The sequence below is a fragment of the Trichoderma evansii genome, assembly GCF_050947405.1.
Source record: "Trichoderma evansii strain SZMC 28006 chromosome Unknown GGI43scaffold_2, whole genome shotgun sequence".
In the NCBI taxonomy this organism is placed as follows: Eukaryota; Fungi; Ascomycota; class Sordariomycetes; order Hypocreales; family Hypocreaceae; genus Trichoderma; species Trichoderma evansii.
Window position 1 is genome coordinate 287,461 of NW_028145204.1, and position 21,764 is coordinate 309,224.

The 21,764-nt window shown below is 49.5% G+C and overlaps 8 protein-coding genes across 8 annotated transcripts; 3 read left to right on the forward strand and 5 right to left on the reverse strand.

Moving 5' to 3' along the window:
* The first annotated feature begins 162 nt into the window (after nucleotides 1–162).
* Nucleotides 163–1,474, forward strand: GGI43DRAFT_392504 (cytochrome b5-like heme/steroid binding domain-containing protein). Its single transcript, XM_083204568.1, has 2 exons — nucleotides 163–698; nucleotides 755–1,474. The coding sequence occupies exons 1-2, from the start codon at nucleotides 438–440 to the stop codon at nucleotides 1,253–1,255; spliced, it is 762 nt and encodes a 253-aa protein (XP_083064642.1). The 5' UTR covers nucleotides 163–437; the 3' UTR covers nucleotides 1,256–1,474.
* A 296-nt stretch (nucleotides 1,475–1,770) lies between these two features.
* Nucleotides 1,771–2,690, reverse strand: GGI43DRAFT_379207 (cupredoxin domain-containing protein; the record flags this gene model as incomplete). Its single annotated transcript, XM_083202803.1, has 3 exons — nucleotides 1,771–2,161; nucleotides 2,220–2,580; nucleotides 2,642–2,690. The coding sequence occupies 3 exons, from the start codon at nucleotides 2,688–2,690 to the stop codon at nucleotides 1,771–1,773; spliced, it is 801 nt and encodes a 266-aa protein (XP_083064643.1).
* A 2,017-nt stretch (nucleotides 2,691–4,707) lies between these two features.
* Nucleotides 4,708–5,169, reverse strand: GGI43DRAFT_379208 (CENP-S associating centromere protein X-domain-containing protein; the record flags this gene model as incomplete). The annotated part of the gene is made up of 2 exons (XM_083202804.1): nucleotides 4,708–4,755; nucleotides 4,828–5,169. The coding sequence occupies 2 exons, from the start codon at nucleotides 5,167–5,169 to the stop codon at nucleotides 4,708–4,710; spliced, it is 390 nt and encodes a 129-aa protein (XP_083064644.1).
* Nucleotides 5,170–5,490: 321 nt separating this feature from the next.
* On the reverse strand, nucleotides 5,491–6,766 carry GGI43DRAFT_392509 (mitochondrial carrier domain-containing protein). The gene is made up of 3 exons (XM_083204569.1): nucleotides 6,725–6,766; nucleotides 6,416–6,661; nucleotides 5,491–6,340 (listed from the first exon to the last, which is right to left on the reverse strand). The coding sequence occupies exons 2-3, from the start codon at nucleotides 6,653–6,655 to the stop codon at nucleotides 5,777–5,779; spliced, it is 804 nt and encodes a 267-aa protein (XP_083064645.1). The 5' UTR covers nucleotides 6,656–6,661; nucleotides 6,725–6,766; the 3' UTR covers nucleotides 5,491–5,776.
* A 2,581-nt stretch (nucleotides 6,767–9,347) lies between these two features.
* Nucleotides 9,348–10,092, reverse strand: GGI43DRAFT_392519 (40S ribosomal protein eS25). Its single transcript, XM_083204570.1, has 3 exons — nucleotides 9,989–10,092; nucleotides 9,644–9,905; nucleotides 9,348–9,571 (listed from the first exon to the last, which is right to left on the reverse strand). The coding sequence occupies exons 1-3, from the start codon at nucleotides 9,989–9,991 to the stop codon at nucleotides 9,552–9,554; spliced, it is 285 nt and encodes a 94-aa protein (XP_083064646.1). The 5' UTR covers nucleotides 9,992–10,092; the 3' UTR covers nucleotides 9,348–9,551.
* Nucleotides 10,093–10,199: 107 nt separating this feature from the next.
* On the forward strand, nucleotides 10,200–11,343 carry GGI43DRAFT_392520 (40S ribosomal protein uS7). Its single transcript, XM_083204571.1, has 3 exons — nucleotides 10,200–10,459; nucleotides 10,567–10,750; nucleotides 10,850–11,343. Exons 1-3 carry the CDS (start codon nucleotides 10,320–10,322, stop codon nucleotides 11,165–11,167), a joined length of 642 nt encoding a protein of 213 aa, XP_083064647.1. The 5' UTR covers nucleotides 10,200–10,319; the 3' UTR covers nucleotides 11,168–11,343.
* A 240-nt stretch (nucleotides 11,344–11,583) lies between these two features.
* On the reverse strand, nucleotides 11,584–12,405 carry GGI43DRAFT_379212 (acyl-CoA N-acyltransferase; the record flags this gene model as incomplete). The annotated part of the gene is made up of 1 exon (XM_083202805.1): nucleotides 11,584–12,405. One exon carries the CDS (start codon nucleotides 12,403–12,405, stop codon nucleotides 11,584–11,586), a length of 822 nt encoding a protein of 273 aa, XP_083064648.1.
* A 2,865-nt stretch (nucleotides 12,406–15,270) lies between these two features.
* GGI43DRAFT_139063 (guanine nucleotide exchange factor DCK1) lies at nucleotides 15,271–21,661 on the forward strand. Its single transcript, XM_083199273.1, has 2 exons — nucleotides 15,271–20,934; nucleotides 20,997–21,661. The coding sequence occupies exons 1-2, from the start codon at nucleotides 15,417–15,419 to the stop codon at nucleotides 21,527–21,529; spliced, it is 6,051 nt and encodes a 2,016-aa protein (XP_083064649.1). The 5' UTR covers nucleotides 15,271–15,416; the 3' UTR covers nucleotides 21,530–21,661.
* The last annotated feature ends 103 nt before the right edge of the window (nucleotides 21,662–21,764 follow it).

Below are 21,764 nucleotides of genomic sequence, written 5' to 3' on the forward strand. Positions count from 1 at the left end.
GCAGTTGTGGGCTTGGTAATAATAAGGTGCCAACGCTGTTTACCAATTTCCAACCACAAAGATGGTGCCAAGTGGGCTCAGTTGCTGTAGCGACGCCCCATCTAACAGTGCCCAATCCCCATTAGGAAATCTACCCACTCTTTTTACGTCTTTTTACGAAGATGACGCCGGGAGTGGCTATAGCCGCTGTTTAACCATAATATTTTCTTGCTTCTGCGAGAAAAATTATAAGAGCAGACATATAGCCCCGGGGTGTCTAAAACAGGCCAATCAGCTCACTTAAATGCGTCAGCAGCGGGAGCTTGCTTATCCCGATCCCGCCAACAGTGAGATTCGGCCACGATTTGACATTTGCTGTTTGGTTCTGCACTTAATGCATCAGCTGTTGCTATACAATTTCCATTTCTAGGCCAGCTATAAAAGCTATTTCGTCAACCATGGCGGACTCAGAATTGCGTCAGCGGAAGCCGCAGGATGCTGAAGAGCCTGTCCAAGAGAAAAAGGCCAAGAAAAGCACAAAGTCCAAGAGCCGCGATGTGGATGATGAGTCTCCATGGATTGACGTCGCGCGCGTGATCAGCTTCTTATTCGTGGCATCATGTGCACTCAGCTACTGGATCAGTAATGGCGAGAGCTTCTTCTGGGGCATGAAGAACAAGCCCAATTACCTGCGGGTGGACTATTGGAAATCTCAGATGGTATTATTTACTTGAAAGAGAGGGAACATGTAAACCGCCGCTAACCACCCTTACAGCAAGGTCCTGTGTACTTGACGCCCGAGCAGCTTGCCGGCTACGATGGCAAAGACGCCTCCAAGCCTGTCTACGTGGCTCTCAATGGCACCATCTACGACGTCTCCAACGGACGCAAAATGTATGGCCCCGGAGGCCCATACAGCTACTTTGCAGGCTGTGATGCCGCCCGCGGTTTTGTCACGGGCTGCTTCGCCGAGGATCGCACTCCCGACATGCGAGGTGTGGAGGACATGTTCTTGCCGCTGGACGACCCCGAGGTTGACGCTCAATGGACTACGGCCGAGATGAAGGTGATGAAGGAGAAGGAGATGGCCGAGGCGCTGAAGAAGGTCGATGACGCTCTGGGCAACTGGGTCAAGTTTTTCGCAAACAGCAAAAAGTATCACCAGGTGGGATATGTAAAGAAGCCTGAGAATTGGCTGGAGAAGGAGCCCAAGAAAAAGCTTTGCGAGGCTGCTCAGCAGGGCAGGTCGAAGAGAAAGGACCGCAAAAGTGAATAATAGACCTGATTACGAGAAATGCAAGCGAGACGGGAAAACATATAAAAAGCTTCTCCTAAGCGTTTTACAACAATGAAAATTTTCCATTATAAAATGCTCTGCTTCATGGTTCCTTAAAGCGAGTGTATTACACGGAGCTTGTAGTGGCTGATTACCGCCACAACTTCAGCAACTTGGCTGAATCAGTTGATCACGAGACACAAAATAGGCAAAGAATAGTGTGTAGAAACAACTCCAAAATTTTTAAATAAGGTATCCAGATACATTTACACACATGGTCCCTAGCATGTGTTTTAACCCAGGACTCTTGTTGTCCTTCCCCTTTCATAAAAACCTAAGGGAACAGATTACCTCCATCCCACTCCAGAAAAAAAAAAAAAAGAAGTTAAAATAGAAAAACCCCTTGCTTGCAAGGAAGATGCATATACGAATAAAACCCCCCAAATATGGTATTACAGAACGTCGTCGCTTTTTTATAAAACATTCCCCACGTCATGTCGTCACTCCAATCCCATTTATAGCAGGGCAAAAGCAGCACCCAGAGCCAGCAGTAAGCTGGTAGTAGAAACGCCGACAGCTGAGGCGCTGTTCTTGGGAATACCGGTGGTTGTAGCACCGCCGGGAAGAGCGCCAGTACCAGCGGGTGAAGAGGCGCCGCTGGTGACTGAAGGGGGAGGAGTGAGAGCATCAGTAGCAGAAGGAGCAGCTCCATAAGAACCGCCGGTGGGAGTAGAGCCAGAGCTGCTGTCAGATCCAGCGGGAGCGCTGGCGCTGGGGCTGGAGCCGGAGCTGGAGCCTGAACCATAGCCAGGAGTAGAGCCGGAGCTGGAGCCAGCAGAGCCACCCTGAGCAGTAGAAGCAGCGGTTCTGTAGTTGGCAAGAGAACGAGTGGAGTTGGCAGAAGTGCTACAAGCTCAATGTTAGTGTTTTTTGTTTGGCTGCGATTGCATCAGAGGATACTCACTTCTCGTTGATAACCATGGACATGCCGGCTGAGCAGTGCTTGGCCTGGCTGCAGAAGATCCAGATGGGCTTAGTGTCGTTGATCTGGATGGTGAAGACGGGGATCTCCTTCTTGTCAGCGCCGGCAGCAACAGGCATGAAGCTGGACCAGATGCCAGCAACAGAGCTGTTAACCTGGTGGATTGGCGTGCAAGGGTTGTCAAAGTTGGACTGTGTGACGGTGTGGTTGCCAGCCCAGAACTGGAACTGGACCATGGAACCGGGGGCAGCCTTGATGTTATCCGGGTAGTACTTGGTGGCAGGCTGACCAGCCATACCAGCCATGGGGTTCTGACCAACGGCAACGACCTGGACATCAACGGCTAGAGGGAAATGTTAGCCAAATGATCCAAACAATACCAATGCTGTCCTAATTCGGCTTACCCTGAGTGACAGCAGCCAAAGCCGCAACGAGGAGAGACTTGAATTGCATCTTGAATAAAGGTTTTTTTAATTTTGGTTTTTTTTTTGTTCTGAATAGGCCGGCCTTAAAGAGAGAAAGTACCAGACTTCCAAAATAAAACCAAGAGATCGAGAGTAAAGGGAAAGGAAAGGAAAAAACAAGATTAGTTTTTTGAATAGGTTAAAGAAGGGAAATTGAAAGCGATAGAACCAGCAAAGGACTAGCCTCTGAATTGTGCAAATGTAAACTGGATAGAAAAGAAGAGAAGAGAAAGTAAGGAGACAAAAGGAACCCCACGGACAAACAGAAGAACGATTGTTGCAAGAAAGGGAAGAAACAAAAGAAAAGGAAACATGAAGGCTTTTAATCTCCAGGCACGTCTCTCTCGCCGTCCGCATTAGCGTCCTGGCACCTTGTCGGTTACGGGGAACGTGGTAGTGGACTAGGAGGCGCCTATCACATCTCCTCAAACCACGGGGCATAGCTTCAGTTGAGCGCCGCATAGCGTGTATGAGACTCGTTTGGCCATAGACGCTGGACTTGGCTGGCTTGGGTCCAGACATTGGGCGGCGCAGCTCAATCGGGATCTCGAAACGCCGTGCCCCAGGAACAATCCATACAAGTATGCATGCCGTCCACTTTGCTCCATCCCAGTATTACTACTCCTGGCGGCAGCAGCAAGGGAATAGCTGCAAGCATGTTGCTAACCTCAACTTGGCCCGCAAATAGACCCTGCAGCTAGGTGCTCATAGCTTCGGATAACAGCTCTCCTCGCCATGGGGGGCGACAACGGCCCTGAAAGGCCTAATGAGATCAATCTCTCGGGCTGCCTAGCTGTCATGCACCGGGCAATGCTGCACCCGGAATTGCGTTCGTTGCAGGCAGGCCGCGCCACACCTAATTTGGAGGGGCCAGGGCCGGGGTCTGATGTTGAAGCTGCTTCATGTCGAGCGTCTCCGACACAAGCGAGACGTGGGCGGTTTCAGCTCAGCCAAAGGAGCCGCATGGCCCTGACGCAAAATGTCCTGTTGATAGGCCTAATGTTTCCAACGGCTTTGAAACAATATTTTGTCTTTTATTGAGAACGTGCCGTATCTGGATTTTTTTTAATAAACCCGCTGTCGTTGGCGTCAAAGTGCAATCGTCAATTGGCCCGTGGTAGTGTTGTAGACGCCACAGAACCCCTGCCGTATAATATCCGCAGAAATCCAAGCTATTCGCACCCTGGTGAAACGGTCTAGTAACCGACCACCATCCACCCGGACAAGCCACTATCCGCCCTCTGCCAAAACAACCAGGGCAGATGGCAGCAACTGTCTGCGCTTGAAATTAAAACACTTTTTGAGATCCATTATGATAAAAGACGAAGATGAAAAAGTCTGTGCATCAGCTGAATTACATCGGTTTGTGATTGAGCTATTCTATTACCAATATGCACTCGCACGTATGAGGTCTCGTGCAGCGTCGTGGTATATAAAACCACCTGGAAACTGAAGCTCCATGGCCGTTCTTTTTCTCCCATATAATCTGGAGATACCACGTTAAGCTTCCATTCAAAGCTTAAGAGGATCATCTTTTCTGAAAATCCCTTCAAGAATAAATCCACACGATGAAAGATACGAGTGGGAGATTACGTATTCGACGTACAGTATGCATCTTTTTAGACAGATGATTATGCATCAAACTAATACCGGAAACATTGCGTTTCATGCAGCCGTCTTCCCTCGCAGGCCCCCCCCCCTCCAGAGGAAGGAAGCTAGAGGCATCCAACCGGCAGTAATTTGGCCTCGATATCCGGTTGCAGTGTGAAACGGTTGCGGGGGGCTCTGTCTGCCGAAATAAAAAGACAATGCTCAACACGTGTAGGCCCATGGATCTTCTCATAGCCGAGATGATACCCCGGAGAAGGGGAGAAGAGGAGCAGGGTCCAGAACACGCACTAACTCGCTCGCAGGACGACGTAGTGATGGTATGAGATAACTATGTTGTTTCCCACAATCTGGGTAATGACAGTTGGCTCGTGGCATATTAGATCGTTTTATAACCCTTAGAGATCTAAAAGCAACTGGGGCGCGACCTTTTCAAGATCTTCGACCTTCAAAGGAAGTAGTCAGCATTGCCTGTTCTTACTAAAGTGGTGGACATGGTATAATCTGTATGGTCTTACTTCTAGGAACCCGCCTCGCTTTTCCACAGCCGTTCGCGCGATCGCCTCTCGAACGAAAACATCGACGTACTTGCCTACCGCTGCATTGGCGTCTCTCGACATTCTTGTAGCCTCTTTGGCGAAGAACTCGTGGAGAATCCGTGTCAGGAGGGCTTTCGGGATTGACTTTTCTGGCTCTGGCTCTTCCTCCACGTTGATTGTTTGGTTTGCTCCCTCTGCCTGGTCATCTGAAGACTCGAATGGGTTGCTAGACTCCGAGGCATCGCGAGCAGGCGGCTGAGCTTTAGTTGCTTTGGCTGGCCGGCCGCGACCAGCTCCAGCTGCGGATTGTTTGGGCGGCATTGGCGCACTTGGAATCAGCTTGATTGCCTCTCTATAGTTCACGAAGGCTACTCAAAGAGAACCAAATCTGGGCCGCCGTGGCTGGAGGAAATATAGGCACAAGCGTAGTTGGATCCCAAGTTCCAAGGAAGTTGCTTGACAGGTAAAAGTTCAGCATGCTCCCATCCAGCGCAGGTACAAAGTAGGCACGTTACGCGATCTTAGTCAGCAACGCACACGCGAACTGTGAAGCCTGGAATATCATTGCTACACAAGAGAGAAAAAGGGCATTTTACAGACACTGCACGAGTCTCACATTGCAATTGTATCGAAGAATCATTGTTTAAAAATCTCTAAATCAAGGGAACTTGCATTGGTGTATAATTACAGTGACCTAGAAAGCACGGCAGTCAAAAACGACTAATACGCCGTACCGATGCCAGTCTAACCCGCAAATAGCAACTGTTACACAGGTCGGGATATCTGGCCCAACTTCCCTCAATACCTTCCATTCCGGTCTCCTTTTTTATCAACCAGTGGACGCCGCATTACACCCACCTGGCCAATTAAACCCATCTCCGAGTTAAAACGCTCGAAGAATGTCTATACATAACGTAGAAAAAGCAATTTAACCAGAGCCACCGCTGAAGGCCTTTCCGAAGAGGAGGACCTGGAGCTGATCGTAGATGGACAGGACACCAGCACCGGCAACACCACGGAGAATGTTGGCACCGGCACCGTTGAAGAGAGACTTGACACCGTTCTTGGCAATGATCTGGCGGGCGGCATCGAAGGAGTTCTTGTACTTGACGGCCTCACCGGAAGTCATCATCATTCGTCGTCGGATAGTGTCAAGAGGGTAGGCAGCGATACCGGCACCAGTGGTGACGCACCATCCGAGAGCGAAAGAGGCAAGGAAGTTGTTCTGGAGAGTACCGACGAGGAGGACAGGCTTGATGGAGTCGTACATGCCGAAGTACAGACCACGGTAGACGATGATACCAGCGACGGAGGGCATGAAACCACGGTAGAGACCGGCAATACCGTCAGAGGCGAGGGTCTTGCGGTAGACATCAACGAGACCGTTGAACTGACGAGAGCCGCCAGACTTGGCGGACTTGGCGTCGTTGGCCAGACGGGTACGGGCGTAGTCGAGAGAGTAGACGAAAAGCATAGAAGTGGCACCAGCAGCCTGGTAGAGGGCATCAGTATTGAACATGTGAAATTGAGGGGTTATTTGCCAGGATCAGGGGGGAAAAAAACTTACACCACCGGAAGCCAGGTTACCCAGCATCCACATGCCGTAGCCATCACGGTCCTTCTTGAAGCCGAACATCTTCTTGAACTTGTCACGGAAAGCGAAGTTCAGGGCCTGGGTAGGGAAGTATCGGATGACGTTGGCAGTGTTACCACGCCACAGGGACATAACACCCTCATCGGCAGCAGTGCGCTTGAAGCACTCGCCAATGCCAGTGTAGCGGCGGTCAAGACGGCCAGCCTTGATCATCTCATCCTGTTGCAATAATTAGAGACTGGTGTTTCTCAAAGTCAATTGATCATATAGGGGGAGACAAACCTGGTTCTGGATGAGAAGCTTGACACGCTCGATGGGGGCAGCAGCGGTCTTGGAGACGGCAGCGGAAACACCACCCACTGTTCACAACATGTCAGTCCCATTTCTCGAAATTTCACGCGAACCACGAATCTCTATTGTGCTTAACCGCTTAAGCATCGAAGAATGACTTACTCAGGAAGTCCGCAACGAAGGGCTATGAGGCAAAAAGTTAGCGGTCAGGATACATATGCGTAGAGGCTGAGCGAAAAATTTTCCATCCCAAGCACACTCTGGAAATTCTTCGAGACTGAGAGTGAGGCCCAGATAGCCATCGTTACGCAACATTTCAATGTCATCCGGATGGTTCAATTGAGGATGCTGGTAAAATATCTCTCGGAGTCGTCTCGGAATCCCACAGCGCGCACTTTATCTGGAGGAGATGATTGAGGCAGAGTCGACTTACCGGCATGCCCAGGACCTTTTGAGGCTTCTGGTCAGACATTGTGACTGAAGTATACACGCTTTCCCGGAAAAAAAAGAAAGGATTGAGGGGAGATGGAGATGAAAGGAAGAAGAGGAGAACGATGGGGGGAGTCGAGCGAAATAAATTCTGCACCGACGGGCGAATGGCTTTCGGGGGAGGGAAAAAAAATTGCGGCGGGTCTCCAAGGGGACACTTTTTTTTTCAGAGCGAATCTTTCCGGCCGCACTAGCGCTGCAGGCTGGGCCGCGCTGCTTTTGCCTTCCACGGCAACAAGAGCAGCGCTACAGCGGGTGGCAGCCTCTTGCAGCCTCAGGCAAACGATCGCGTAGGGGCCGTGCCAGCGGCCTAACGCCCCCGGAGTTGGCTACTTTCAGGCGCCCAGGAGATCTGCGCCAATTTTTTTCTGATTTTTTTTCGCGACTCCCCTTGGGCTGCACTGTGCTGTGCCACAGCGCGACTCTGCCCTGTTTACACGTACCCGATTCGCCCCGATCTTTTGGGCCGCCGAAGCCACCCGCCAGGCCAGTGCAAAGTTCCAACTGCCTATTCCTGGCGTCGCCGAGGCACCCATAAAACGATGCGAGTATCTGTCTGCTGCCCCCCGTACTCCGTATGTTACGTAGACTGTTTACACGTTCTAGACAGTGCTCGTCACCGCTCTATACTATAATAAGTTCTTGCAGGTGCGTGCCTCGTGTCAGGAGTACCCCATACCGGCCTGCAAGTCCAGCTGGCAAGCGAGCGTGAAAATGCGAGATGTACAAATATAGCTCGTCTTTTTTAGCCGCACAGTCTTGGGTCTTGCAGCCATCATATGGCACCAATGCTTAGGTCACAAGCCAACCCGCCCTAAATCTCCAAGTGGTCATAAGAGAAAAAATTTATCTGATAGGATTCGAAGAACAGGGCTTAGCGGACATCCCGGACTGGTGTTCACCTGTCTGAGGTCTGAGGCAAAGAAAGCAGCCATCCCGAAGATGTTCTTCTCATGTATTGCCACACCGTCGACGCCGATCTGACCGGCCGTGGGAAGCCATCCCGCATACTCCGGCTCCACCGCTTCAAGGGAGGCCGAAGACTCCAGCCTTGATAGCAGGAGACATGGCCACTATCGGCCTTGGTTCCAGCGTTGCCGGTGCGTATCTACCGTAAGAGACTGACTCCTTATCAGGGGCACTGGGGCGACGAAATCTCTCTTAAAACTTTAACCACGCCCGCCTCTGCTAAAAGCAATACATCAATTACGTTAGACTAGAAGAGAAACCGATGCATGTTTTCCTCATTCCGTAATGAGACTCGTGCTTCAAGTCCACATTCGTTCTTGGGCAGACGTGGCTTTGCATATAATTCTGCCTCAGGATGTGGACCTTGATAGCAGTGCCGCATCAAGTGAAAAATAACCAACTTTGATGATAGGAGTTGATTGGCATGCGAATTGCAGACTTGCTAATCCACAATTTATCTATCCCTGAGGATGTAAACCTCGGTGACATGGAGAGGATACACTACAATACGAGTGTGGTCCTCGATTCATTCGATTCATTGGCACTTTGCTCGTCCATATAAAGTACATACCTTAGTCTGCCATTGCGACCAAGTTTCACGTGCTTTAGCTCTAGTACCGAGAGAAAGGAGGGCGGAGAAGGGCTAAGGGCGTGACTTGCAGACTCGTAAGTCTAATTGGTCAAGACACAGAGATTTGATTGACTACACCAAGATCCAACACCACTATGAGAGCACCAAATTTGTGAAATAATCGACTTATGATGTATAGATGTTGTGAATTATCAAAATGACAATTAAAATGTTGAGCATGACTTCAATTGGTTGTAGCTTAAGAGTAGTCTTCAAAATGCATTGTCTCCATATCATGCCGTGATATATATAACAGGTAAGGTGAGTAGGGCAAAGGGGAAAATGTCACGTACTAAGCGCATGTTTTATGACATACGGCATGGCATCATCGCATTTCAATACGTGGTGCTGAGCATACCGCAATGATAGACAAGACGCATTCTTTCATTTTATTGATAACATAGGTTAACCAATTTGGTTATAGTAGTGAACGGATATTATTATCATAAAGACTCATCACATTAATTTCGTAACCAAGTTATGTGCGTCACACGGTTGTTTGGGCAAGTTGCGTCAGTTTGGTCATTTTTTGAAGTTCTTCATTCCGTAGCCATATGCTAAAGCGTTTCCGATCCCATGAAATGCTACACCGAGCATGAAAAAAGCGTCCCAACTAAGGTTTTTATGTACCTCATATCATCCTCTTCTCACATGGCCCTTTTCCTTCTTTGCAGACCAACCAGGCGCCCAAATCTCAATGCTTTAACTTTAAATATGGTGGTGGTAAATTTACTCGCCGATGGCACGGGCTGCGCAATTGTTAGTAAATCATTATCCTTTTATTGTGCGCGATAAGAGGCAGTGGTTTGGGTGAATCGTACTGTAGATCTTCATCTTGCTGTGGGTGATGATAGGCTTGATCATGCCCTTGTCCTCGAGGTCCTTGATGCACTGGCGGGCGAGGGAGCCGTTGATCTTCATTCGGTCGACCAAGACAGCGACGGTGACGAGGCGGTAAGACTGGACATCCTTGTACAGCTTCTCGGAGATGGTCTTGTCGAGGATGACGGCGTGCTGGGCCTTGTCCTTGACCTTGCCCTTAGACCACTTCTTCTTTTGCTTCTTTGCTCCAGCTGCGGGCGCCTGTGAATTTTACAATATCAGCATCTCTGCATAGCGATACCATCTCGTCATGGTCGGCGACGGCGGCGATGGTGGTGGCATACCATTTTGTCTGTGATGTGCTTAGCTTGGTGACAGAGGAGTGGTAGAGGAAAATGGAATTTTTGGCGACGACTTGGAGTAGCCCTCCCGCTTCAACGGTTTGCCCACTTCCGAATTCACCAGGGCAGCCGAGCCCTAACCGAACGTGGGTGCAGGGTACGTACCTAACTTTTCGCGCCATCTGATTCGCCCGATCCACCCACCACCAAAATTTCCCATTCCACGCCGACCCAAGCCCGCCTTTAACCTCTTGAAAAATCACATCTCGACAATCCGCAATACTAACCGCAGTCCCGCCCCAGCACCGGAACACTCGACTGCAAATTAGCCAAGATGTCTGACGGCGGTGAAATCGAGATCGAAAACTCTGTCGTGACCGACGTCCTCCCCAAGGATGTTGTCAAGGAGGTCGGCAACGTCAAGCTGTTCAACAAGTGGGACTACGATGTCGAGGTCCGCGACATCTCTCTGACGTACGTTCGATATCGCGAATGAGGCGAAATAGGAAGACAGAAAAAAATCCGAATATTTCGCCAAAACCCTCGAGGAAACATGTTTGTGCTGATGGATTGATCAATAGCGACTACATTTCCCTGCGAAACCCTGTCTACGTCACCCACTCCGCCGGCCGATATGCCGTCAAGCGATTCCGCAAGGCCAACTGCCCTATCATTGAGCGATTGACCAACTCTCTGATGATGCACGGCCGCAACAACGGCAAGAAGCTGATGGCTGTCCGCATTGTCGCCCACGCTTTCGAGATCGTACGTACTTTACGCGCCCCCGGCAACCGTGTGGAAGAATGACACAAGACTGCCAATTTTTTTTTTCTTATGTCTTGCTAACAAGGATTCCCATTTCAGATTCACCTCATGACCGACCAGAACCCCATCCAGGTTGCCGTTGACGCCATTGTCAACTGCGGTCCCCGTGAAGACTCTACCCGAATTGGCTCTGCCGGTACCGTCCGTCGTCAGGCCGTCGATGTCTCCCCCCTGAGGAGAGTCAACCAGGCCATTGCCCTGCTCACCACCGGTGCCCGTGAGGCTGCTTTCCGAAACGTCAAGTCCATTGCTGAGTGCTTGGCTGAGGAGCTGATCAACGCCGCCAAGGGCAGCAGCAACTCATACGCTATCAAGAAGAAGGACGAGCTGGAGCGTGTCGCCAAGTCTAACCGATAAAGGTTGTGCGGTGGGTACCTGGCTGGATGGAGTGTGTGGCTTTTGGCGTGGATCAGGCATTTTTCAGAATTGCATTTTGCGTTCGGGTCTGGGAACGCGGACATGGATTTATTTCAGATGGCTCCTAGAGTCTGAATAAAAAAAGCTGGGCTCAAAAATGGGGCTGTTATGAATCATGCCTTTTGTGTCTCTAATTTACCATATTTTTCTTATCTGTGATCATAAGAGAGAGACCAAAACAAAAATGCAACATACGGCATCAAATAAAGGGAATATCATTTTTTTTGTTAAATACGAGCTAGAGCTCTTTATCTGTTTGTGAAACGTGATATCTATTCTAATACACAGTCATCCCATACCCGTTTCCTTTCTTCCCTTTTTCCCCCTCTGCCATTACATACTGCTGCTGGCGGTGACTACGCCAAAATTTGTATGTCCTTTGGACCAATCTCTAGACGCAAAAACATTCCCACATGAGGGATGCCTTCTTCCCACCATCTACCCATGCCCTCGTCAATCTCAAATCCCCATTTTGCCCATGCACTGGCGACCTGCTCTTGTGCATGAACGCAAACAAGACCTCGCCACTGCGGCGCCTCGGTTTCTGTAGACGCTCCCATTTGCTCAAGGCCCAATTCCCTGATACTCGGGTCGAAAAAGGATGGATTCTTTTTGATCCACTCGAGTGCATTCCTTACAAGCTGGCCTGCAAACCGGTAACCACGATAATCCTTGGTGACTGCTAGTCTCCCCAGCTTAATGTATGGCTCCTTGCCATCGTGAAATGTCGTTGGCCGATCATGAACGAATTGGCGAGCCGACGGTGCGCTCTTATTGGCGGCATTGTCTTCTTCGCCTTTCAATACTCCGTTCCAGTAATCTCCACCCAGCTTTGGATGAGGCTCATGAGGGAAGGGAACCATCCGAATAGTTCCCACGGGAGTGCTCCGAGTGGAACTCTTGCGCGGCCGCACAACGTCACCTTCTTCGTTTCTGACCTCTGGCGTTTCTGTCTTGTTGACGCTGACATAAATGACCCAGTGGCACGATCGCGGGTCATCGGAATCGAACTCATTTTCCTCGGGAACATTTTGCTCTTTGACGAAGACCTCTTCGCGCACTTCCATGGCGTCGAGGAATGTCTTTGGGATCGTTGACGGCAGCGACTCTCGTGGAACGCCCAGCTGGAATCCTTCGAGCTTGCTAGGCTCGAGGAAGCTAATGAAAGGAGTTCCCATTGCGTTTGCCTGAGATGTGTATATATGGGGTTTTTGTGTTACGTAGTAGAGAGATGACCAGACGTTGGCGTTTATTATGCAGAATGCAACTCTACAGCTCCGTCTTTGATGAGGATGCTCATTAAAAACGAAAGAAAAAAAGAAGAAAAAGTCACGGTTCGATGTTTCTAAAGTGCGGGTCTAGATGGGAAAACCTAAGAATCTTAAGAAATGATGCTACATGCCGCCACAATGCACGTGGCTTTTATCTTTATTTGAGTCATAATATTAAAAGTGAATTTATATTGGAGCGAGATGAGACAAGAGCGCAGTCACTGGTGCTGGATTGAAGTGTGTCTGATAGGCGCATTACCAGGTCACACCTATGCCGATCAGTACCGCTAACCAGTTTGGAGCTCAATGTCAGTTGAGCTAAAATGGCCAGACTGCGTTGCTGCTAGTAATTCACTGAGATACGGATCCTAGACCTACATGGAACATAGGTAATCAGAAATTGGATTTCAAGACAATTCAATGTACCATTCAGTCACGGTGAAGTTCACTGGTCTTGAGCTCGTCCAGTAATATATGACCAGCAATATGCGCGCAGAGGATCAATTATGAGCGTGAGGGAGCCCCGTATGGGGGCGCAACTTTGCACATGGAAGAATCTGTATCAGATTTCGTGCTTAGGTCGATGTTTTTATTTTGAATGACCAAATTCTACTGTCACTGTCAGCTGTTTCTTTTAGACCCCTAGGCTTGCGTCAGAGGGTAGACGTCATGGTTGCTTGGTCACTCACTGCCCAAGTGTAGATATATGCGTTAACTTCCCCATGAGTGCCAAAGAGATCAAAGGATATAAGCATCTCAAGCAACATGTTGATATGTAACCATGGTCTCCATTGATATACAGCTTGCCAATTCATGGTTATGACGTCACGCAGTATTCACTCTGTCATCGCACGTGTATCAGCTTTCATGCAGTCTTCTGCGCTTACTTGAAGTGCGTGCATATGGCATTTTCAAGCCTGCAGTTACTATTGTTTGTCTGGATATGTTATCGGCACCGAAAATGATGCTCTTTTCGACACTGAAGTGCTATGAACAATGCGATGCTATAAATCAGTTTTTATTTTACATTTGTCTTTGTGTTTTTGGTAATTTATCTACTCTATCCGTGGCTGTGAATTTGTTTTGAGATTGTGGAGGTCCGTAAGTTAGAAAACTGTAGGAATTTGTTATAGCTATTATACGCCTACACCACTTAAGCTGCGACAACCAGATACCTCATTTTAAAAGGCAAAAATAACGCAACCGCATTATTAAACTACGCTTCAACATTACAAGATATAAATTCTTCTTTTTCTCAATTTTTTTTTTGCGCAATACTTATTCAAAAACTTACCGTGGCAATATCGTCTTCAAACTCACGGGTAGCACGACTATGAAACGGGAACACTTTAGCCTAATAGTGATCTGAGCACACCCGGCTTGATCAACTAACATTACACGTACAGACCTGCACTTGTACGAAACACTACTAATGTAATGCTACTACAATATGAATGTGCATTATGGAGTACATAATCGATAAGCGACAGGTTTGATTGCCAGCAAGGGTCAGGGGTAGGAGATCAATAGATCGACTGCGGAATACGGAGTAACCAGAGAAATTACAGGTATGGAGTACAGAAAGGAGACGAGTGTTCCCAGCAGGCTGGCTCGATGGGGATTCCCACGCCATACCCAGGTTGATCGGCCTGGTGAGAGAGAGATGCACTTGTAGACTGAGGCTAGCCATGGCTGAACATATAAAACACCTCGGGTGCCGGATTCAGAATGTGCTCGTGTACTTAGCTATACATGTAACTGGGGGCTCAAACAAGGCGGTACTGGTGGATTGTTGACGAGGAATTTGTAGACCGGCGTGTTGGGAGTAGAATTTGGCAGCGAGAGTGGTCCAAAAAGGAGTCGATGTTGCTTGCGCGACGGCGAGACTTTCCTCCCGGCGTTATCTACGTTCAGTGCTTTTAACCGATCCATGGCCCCAATGCCTGATTGGTGGCATAGGCCATTTATAGTTTGCACCGACAGGAGGCTGCGGCCTAAATACCACCAGACGGGGACAGTAAGACTGCATGCTCCCAATGGAGTTCATTCTGCAGCGGCAGCGCGTTCGCCGCGGCGCGAGCTAAGCATGTAGGTCCCAACGTGCCTGGCAGCGAAACCTTGTCCGCGCCCTTGGAGGTGGCATCCACTGGAGATGCCCCCATACAAGCTCCCCAAGCCCCCCGTACAATGAGCCCACCACTGCCTCCTAGCGGCCTCTACAGCGGGGCTCCGGCATCCACCACCGCTAGAACGGCCGACCTCTGGTACCTGATAGCGGCGGCCCAGACAAGTCCATGCACCTCTGTCGAATCCAGAGACACGACATCAAAGCAGGGCCTGGAAATTTCCCCTCGCTGAACCATCTGTCACATTTTTTTTTTCTTGTTTGAACGTTTGGGTTACAGCTTCGTTTTCGTTCGTTTGGGCAAGCTTTGGACGGCACGGGATATCCTGGTAATAGAATTCGCATCTTGCATTCTGATCAGCGTTGGGCGGATGCTTTATTTGCGCTATCGAATCGCTATCTTTCCCGCCGGCGTGCATAATTTCTTCGTGTTTGCTCAGGGGTTCTCGAACGGGCAGCCGCCCATCAACCGGCGTTTTGCAACGAACTGCACACATCATTAGCCTTCTAGAATTTTTCCATCTGCTTCACTTTTATTTCTCTTGCTGTAGGTCGCGCCGCTGGCCCCAGAGCTTCGTTGTTTGCTGAACATTTCCCGCCCAGGTCCCACGATATATCCGCACTCGCGCTCAAGGTTGAAGCTTTGATGCGGTCGCAACTTCCATCCACCAGCGCATTGTTTCGCCAAGCTTTGCCAATCAGCAAGCCGCTGCGTCCGACGAGATAATTGTCGCTGCTCTCTGACTCCAACCAACATTATTTTCTTTGCAGGAGGCCAATATCCTGAGCTTCAATGCCCTGGCAGCCTCTCCCCCGGATCGCCTTCGCCGTCGCGACCTACCCATTCGAAGCCGCGAGCCCGGCCGACCTCCCTCTCGAAATTGGCGATGAGCTTTACATAATCGAAGAGACGCCAGATGGCAACTGGCTGCGCGGCTACCTGGTGGCGCCACCAAGTCTGCTTGCTGGCCTAACTTCAGTCAAAGGACAGACATTGGAAGCTCGCGTCTTCAGCGGCATCTTCCCGAGAAGCTGTGTGGAAGTTCGAGAGCTGCTCGGCGAATCAGATGAAAGACACGATGATGATTCTGCAAGCGATAGCGGGATTGATGATCGCCCAGGCAGCGATTCTGCCAAAAGCGGCATCACTAATGGCGTAGAGCCAATCACAAAGCTGAGCGAAGAGAAGGCTCCTGATTCGAGCCAATGGAAGAGATCTTTGCAGAGCTTCACAGCTGATGCCGCCAAGAATCTCTCTGTCCCTGTGCGTAGAGATCCTAATGCTCCTCGACCACCAGCGCCCGTTCCGATGCTCAAGATTGGCGATGAGACGCCCACCTCAGTGGATGAGCCGCTTGTCGACGAAATCGCGTCGTGCCTGCGAGAGTGGCATTCGAAATATTTACATGAGCTGCTCCTCTCTCGACAGTATGCAAAGCTTGAAAAGCTGTCACAACTTGTTACCTCTCTCAACCTTCATCGCCAACAATTTCTCTATAATGTTCTTACCGCGCACGAATACGACCGATTGCGAGAGAAAACAGTCTGGGACCTCGTTACAGTCAACAAGCTCTGTGGTGGTGAGGTGGTTGTACGAGACCCGGCATCTCGTGGCAGAGTTCTGACGGCCGATGACTCGATTGTTGATGTTACCAAGCTTCAGTCGGTTATGACCTTGCTGGACGAGCCTCCCCAGGCCACAATTGAGTTGACGAGCTTGAACCACTTATTGCTAGACGTGAAAGGCTTTGCTGGAAGTTCTACCGAAGAAACAACGCTTGTAGCTTATCTTGTTAGCAAACCTCAATATGGAAAGGGTGTCAGTTTGTCCGAATGCTTCAGCATTGAGATCCCGGCAGGCGGCTCGATCAGCGGCCTTGCACAAAACGCTAGCACAAAGACGCTATTCACAGATCTTTCAGCCCATGATATTGGCGACGCACCGTCCGCTGATTCCGAGCTGTACCTTGTTGTCAAGGTGTTAGGATCACAGCACATCTTTATTCCCCAACCATTATCTCGTTCTGGCACTGACAGCAGCTTTACAAGAGATAATGTAAAGACCCCTCCGGCGAGTTCGGGGAAAGCTTCTAGGAGAAGTATGATGTGGGGAAGTAAAACTACAAGATCTGCCTTTTCTCGGGGGCATACAATGAAAATGGATTCTGTGTCAGAGGTACAGGAGGGGAGATCTTCTACAACTCGCTTGGACAGTCAGGACGGGAACCACCCACCGAGCACCGCCGGGTCTAAAAGTACTGCGGCAAGCGTTCACGAACCGGGACAAACCGTTGAACGTACCGTTGGTGTTGGAGTTCTGAAACTCAACTCCATTATGAAACAGGCAGAAGAAGTCGAACAAGTTGTCAACATTTGGTCGCCGTCACTCGGATACTCAAACGACAGGGAAGCGGCTGAGGAGTTCGATTCCTTGATTCGGGAGCTTATTACCAGTGCTTCTGGCCAATACGAGAAATCGAGGAGCGGCGAGCGGCTGCAAGTCTCTCTGAGGAAATTCCATCATCCTGATGCGGATGAACTAATCAAAGCCACGCCCACGATTTTGTCTGGCGTATCGAAGACGAACAGGATTGGCTTTGCTGCTGCACCGACCAAATCAAGATCAGACATCTATCTCACGCTCAATATCGCCGCTTTGGCGAAGCAACATCTCATATCAAGATATGCAGGCAGTGCAATAAATCTCCCTAGCACGGTTAACGGATCGAACCTGCAAGTCACCCTAGAAGTCCGCCAGTCTACCGGCGAACGATTCGAGAGATGCATCTTTACATCTTCTAATACCGAAGCGCTTACCACTTTTAAATCTTGTTCTGTGGAAAGAGGCGAAGCTTGGAATCAGACGCTCCGCCTATCACTCCAGCCGAGCGATGTAGCGAACGCTCATGTGGTCATGTTTCTGTCAGACATGCCAAACCCTCCATTCGCACTTGCGCACATGCCGCTGTGGGAGGATCAAGCTTTCATTCGCGATGGACCCCATGGGTTGTTGCTCTATAAAATAGACGAATTCACCTCGACCGCACTGGCAGGACCATCAGGTAAAGGCGGATATCTCTCTGTCCCTTGGGCGCCACGAGGCAAAGATGACAGATCTGTTGATGTTATGGGGTCACTTGCCGTAATGTTTGTTGATACCTACCTCTGCAGTACGAGATTTTCTCAGGATAGAGTTATCCTTGGGCTTCTCAAGTGGAAAGACCTACCCAAGGATGAAATCCCTTCCATTCTGAGACAGCTGATTTTTGTCTCAGAAATTGAGGTCGTGAAGCTTCTCAGCGATGTTCTGGATGGGCTCTTTGGAATCCTTGTGGAGCATACTGGGAATGACGAATATGAAGACTTGGTATTCACTGCAATGGTTAGGGTGCTTGGAATCGTGCATGATCGGCGATTCAACCTGAGCCCCTTGGTTGACCATTATGCGGAAACCCAGTTCAATTACCCTTTTGCTACTCCTTGTCTGATACGATCATTCACTCGACTCCTCAAACGCCCCACGGAGCCTGAGACAGCTCGCAAGCTGCGTGCGACTTTCAAAGTTATGAGACACATTCTGAAATTCATCACCCAATCCCGTGGGCAGCAAAAGGCAAAGGAGGCTGGAATAGGAATCAAATCCTCCACTCAGGGATTTACCAGGAGTCTTCGAAGTATCTTCAAGGCGCTTGACGCCATGATGCGGAATTCGGCACCTGCACTGGTTGGTAGCCAGACGCTGGCTGTGCAGCACTTTCACACTTGGCTACCAGAGCTCACAGGTCTCTTGACAACAGAAGAGATCTTGCACATTGCCATTGACTTCATGGATTCATGTAAAGATGTCAAGGGCAAGCTCATCATTTACAAGCTTTGCCTTATCATTAACTACTCCAAGCTAGATATATTTGCTCATCCAGAGCAAAAATCGGCACTTAGCACCAATACTGTACGATGGATCTCCCCTCACTGGGGCCACGCCGAAGAGGCCAATGACCAATGGCGAGAGCAGATTCGCTTGTGCTGCTCTATTCTTGCGAGCCAGATTGACTATCTCGGCCCAGAAATTCCCGACCATGTCCCCAATATTGTTGATTCATATCTATCGATTCTTGCCTCGCCGCAAAAACCTAGAAATAAGCTTTCGCTTCTATTTCCCTCATCATACCCTTTCCCTACGAAAGCAATAGATGAGGACCTCTCCTTTGACGAAGCTCTGACTGAGTTATCTGCTATTCTTGCTGCCTTGTCGAATTCTCCTTCGGGCATGCAGCTTGAGCTGGCCTCTGAAGACGACTTAACAACTATTTTGGAGAATCTACTCAAGGTACAGATGAGCATTTTGACAGGTGAAGCGTTCCCAAGTGGATGGCTAAGTGTGCAAATTTATCATCATAAATCGACGATGCGAATCTTGCAATACTTGGCTAGTATTCTCTTGGATTCTTGCCTGCCTGATCCCGATGACGCAGAGTCATTCAACACCGAGCTCTGGAAGCTCTTCTTCACCACCTTGTTGAAGCTTGTAGGAAGCTCCTCGCTTGCGCTGGAGACTTTCCCTGAGCAGAAAAGGAGAGCGGTATGGAAGATTGCTGGCGATGTGCGGGAACATGGAGCTGAACTCTTGCGGAGGATGTGGGAGGCTATCGGATGGGAAACCACGCCAGATGAACGCGAAAGGTACGGCCTCAGCAACATTGGTGGATACCAAGTGCAATATGTGCCAACCCTGGTTGGTCCAATCGTGGGACTCTGTCTGAGTGTCCATGAAGGTCTCCGTACAATGGCGGTTGAAGTCTTACAGACTATGATTGTAAGCGAGTGGACGTTGAGCGAAGATTTATCTGTGATTCAGACAGAACTCATCGACTCGTTGGATGCTTACTTCAAATCAAACCCTCTTACAGAGAGCATTCTCCAGAAACTCTTTATAACGGAACTGCTTGAACGATTTCAGCCCCTCTCAGAGGTTGAGGAGGAGCCTCTCTACGCAGCTCTGCGTGACCTTGTTGGCACCCTGGACGAGTTCTTGGATTTATTAGTGGCTGTGCATAGCGGCGGTGATGGTAGCGGAGAAGCCTCTAACATTATCAACCGGCTTCGACTCATGGAATTCCTGCGCGATATGCAGAAGGAAGACATCTTCATCCGCTACGTCCACCAGCTGGCGAAGTTGCAGGCCGAGTCTAGGAACCATACAGAGGCTGGTCTAGCTCTACGTCTTCACGCTGATTTATATGAATGGGATCCGATTGGGCAGGTCCCAGCATTGGCTGAACCGGAATTTCCGGCACAGTCTCCATTCGAACGCAAAGAAAGAATCTATTTTGACATGATCAAACATTTTGAAGACGGAGAATCATGGAGCAATGCCCTGACCGCATACAAGGAGCTCCAAGTCCAATACGAAACCAACGTATACGATTTTGCCAAGCTAGCCAGAACAGGGCGAGCGATTGCAACGATATATGAGAGCATTTCCAAGAGTGAGAAGATCACTCCAAAATACTATAAAGTGGTCTATAAGGGGCTCGGATTTCCTACTTCGATACGAGACAAAGAGTTCGTTTACGAGGGATCTCCCTCTGAACGAGCCTCAGCTTTTACAGACCGTATGCAAGAACAGTATCCGTCAGCTCAGATTATCACGGGCGGTGACGTTGATGAGATGGAAGGTCAATTTTTGGTTGTTTCTGCCCTTACACCACACAGAGACCTTTCGCATCAATTATACCAGCGGCTCCGCGTGCCTCATATTATTCGGGACTTCTTACTATCTTCCCACCCTCAAACTTTCTCTGTTACGACTAAGAGAAATACTTCTGGTCCAGTACAAGAGCATTATGCAGAGAAGCTGGTTTTCACAGCTTCTGAGCCCTTCCCTACACTTTTACGCCGTAGCGAGATTGTCGAAACTCGTGAAGTTAGGCTTACTGCTCATGAAACCGCTTTGGAGCGCATTTCTAGGAAGACGCACGAGATGACTCTCTTGGAGCGTCGATTGGCGGATGGCGATGATAAGGTTGCGCAACAACTCGCAGATGCTGTCAGCGTTTCAGTCAGCCCAGCTTCAGAGAATAGTGTTGTACAGTATCGCAAGTTACTTCCTGAACCACAGAGTAGCGAAGAGAGAGCGGATGGAGACGATGACGAAGAAGACGAAGAGGATGACGAGGTTGAGCTTGATCCCCAAGAAACCGCAATCAAGATGACCCTGGTGGATCATGCTATGATGCTCAAGAGATGCTTAACCCTCTTTGCTCGAAACAAGAATGAAGCTATTTCCCGTAAATATTCAGAGCTTCAAGGCTGTAAGTGAACCCTTTGCGCATACGAGTTACATGGTGGATTAGGTAGCTAACACCTATATTAGATTTCGAGGCGACATTTGCACCAGAGATTGCTCTGTTCGCACCGCCGCAGCCGGTCCGGGAACCAGTCTCAACACCGTCTCCCACCTGGAGAGGATCAACGCCAGGAGGTGACAAGGCCCCGCAGTGGACAAGCATTGCTGTTCCAGTGAAAGCTGAGGAGGCAACGGTCATTCGACAAATTACCCCTCGACAACGCGGTGCCGCGCGACTGAGCTTCCTGGGCGGCAAGAAGAAAGAACCGAGCCCAGGCCGGGAGGTAGCCGATCAAGTCAACGGTAACGGAGGCGACATCAAAGCCCACTCGCGCGGCCTCAGCAAGGATAGTGCTCTTCACAACATGTCTCGATCCCAGGCTGTGGACCAAGAGGCTGCTGGGGAGAAGCGAGGTGTCAGCCTGGACCTGCTATCTAGAAATGGCGTTGAGCCTGAGGCGAAGAAAAACAAAAGCGTTCGGAAGAGGTTCAGCCTTCTTAAGCTCGGCATGAAGCATAGCAAGACTGGAGCTATGATGGGGAGCCTAGACGAAGAATAGTCGCGATTTGCGACTTTCCGCTCTGGATATTTATCACACGCACATACATCTTCCCGTTGATATCACGACGGAACGCAGCGATTAGTCACCGAATGAACACTGAACGTCGCTTGCTTCCCACATCTCTCTTCTGACTGATAGAGATACGCATACAGAACATACACAAGACGAGTGGCGGTAGCGACGCAATGTACAAAGATGCACTAGGTCTTTTCTTCTTTTTAATTGTTTATAA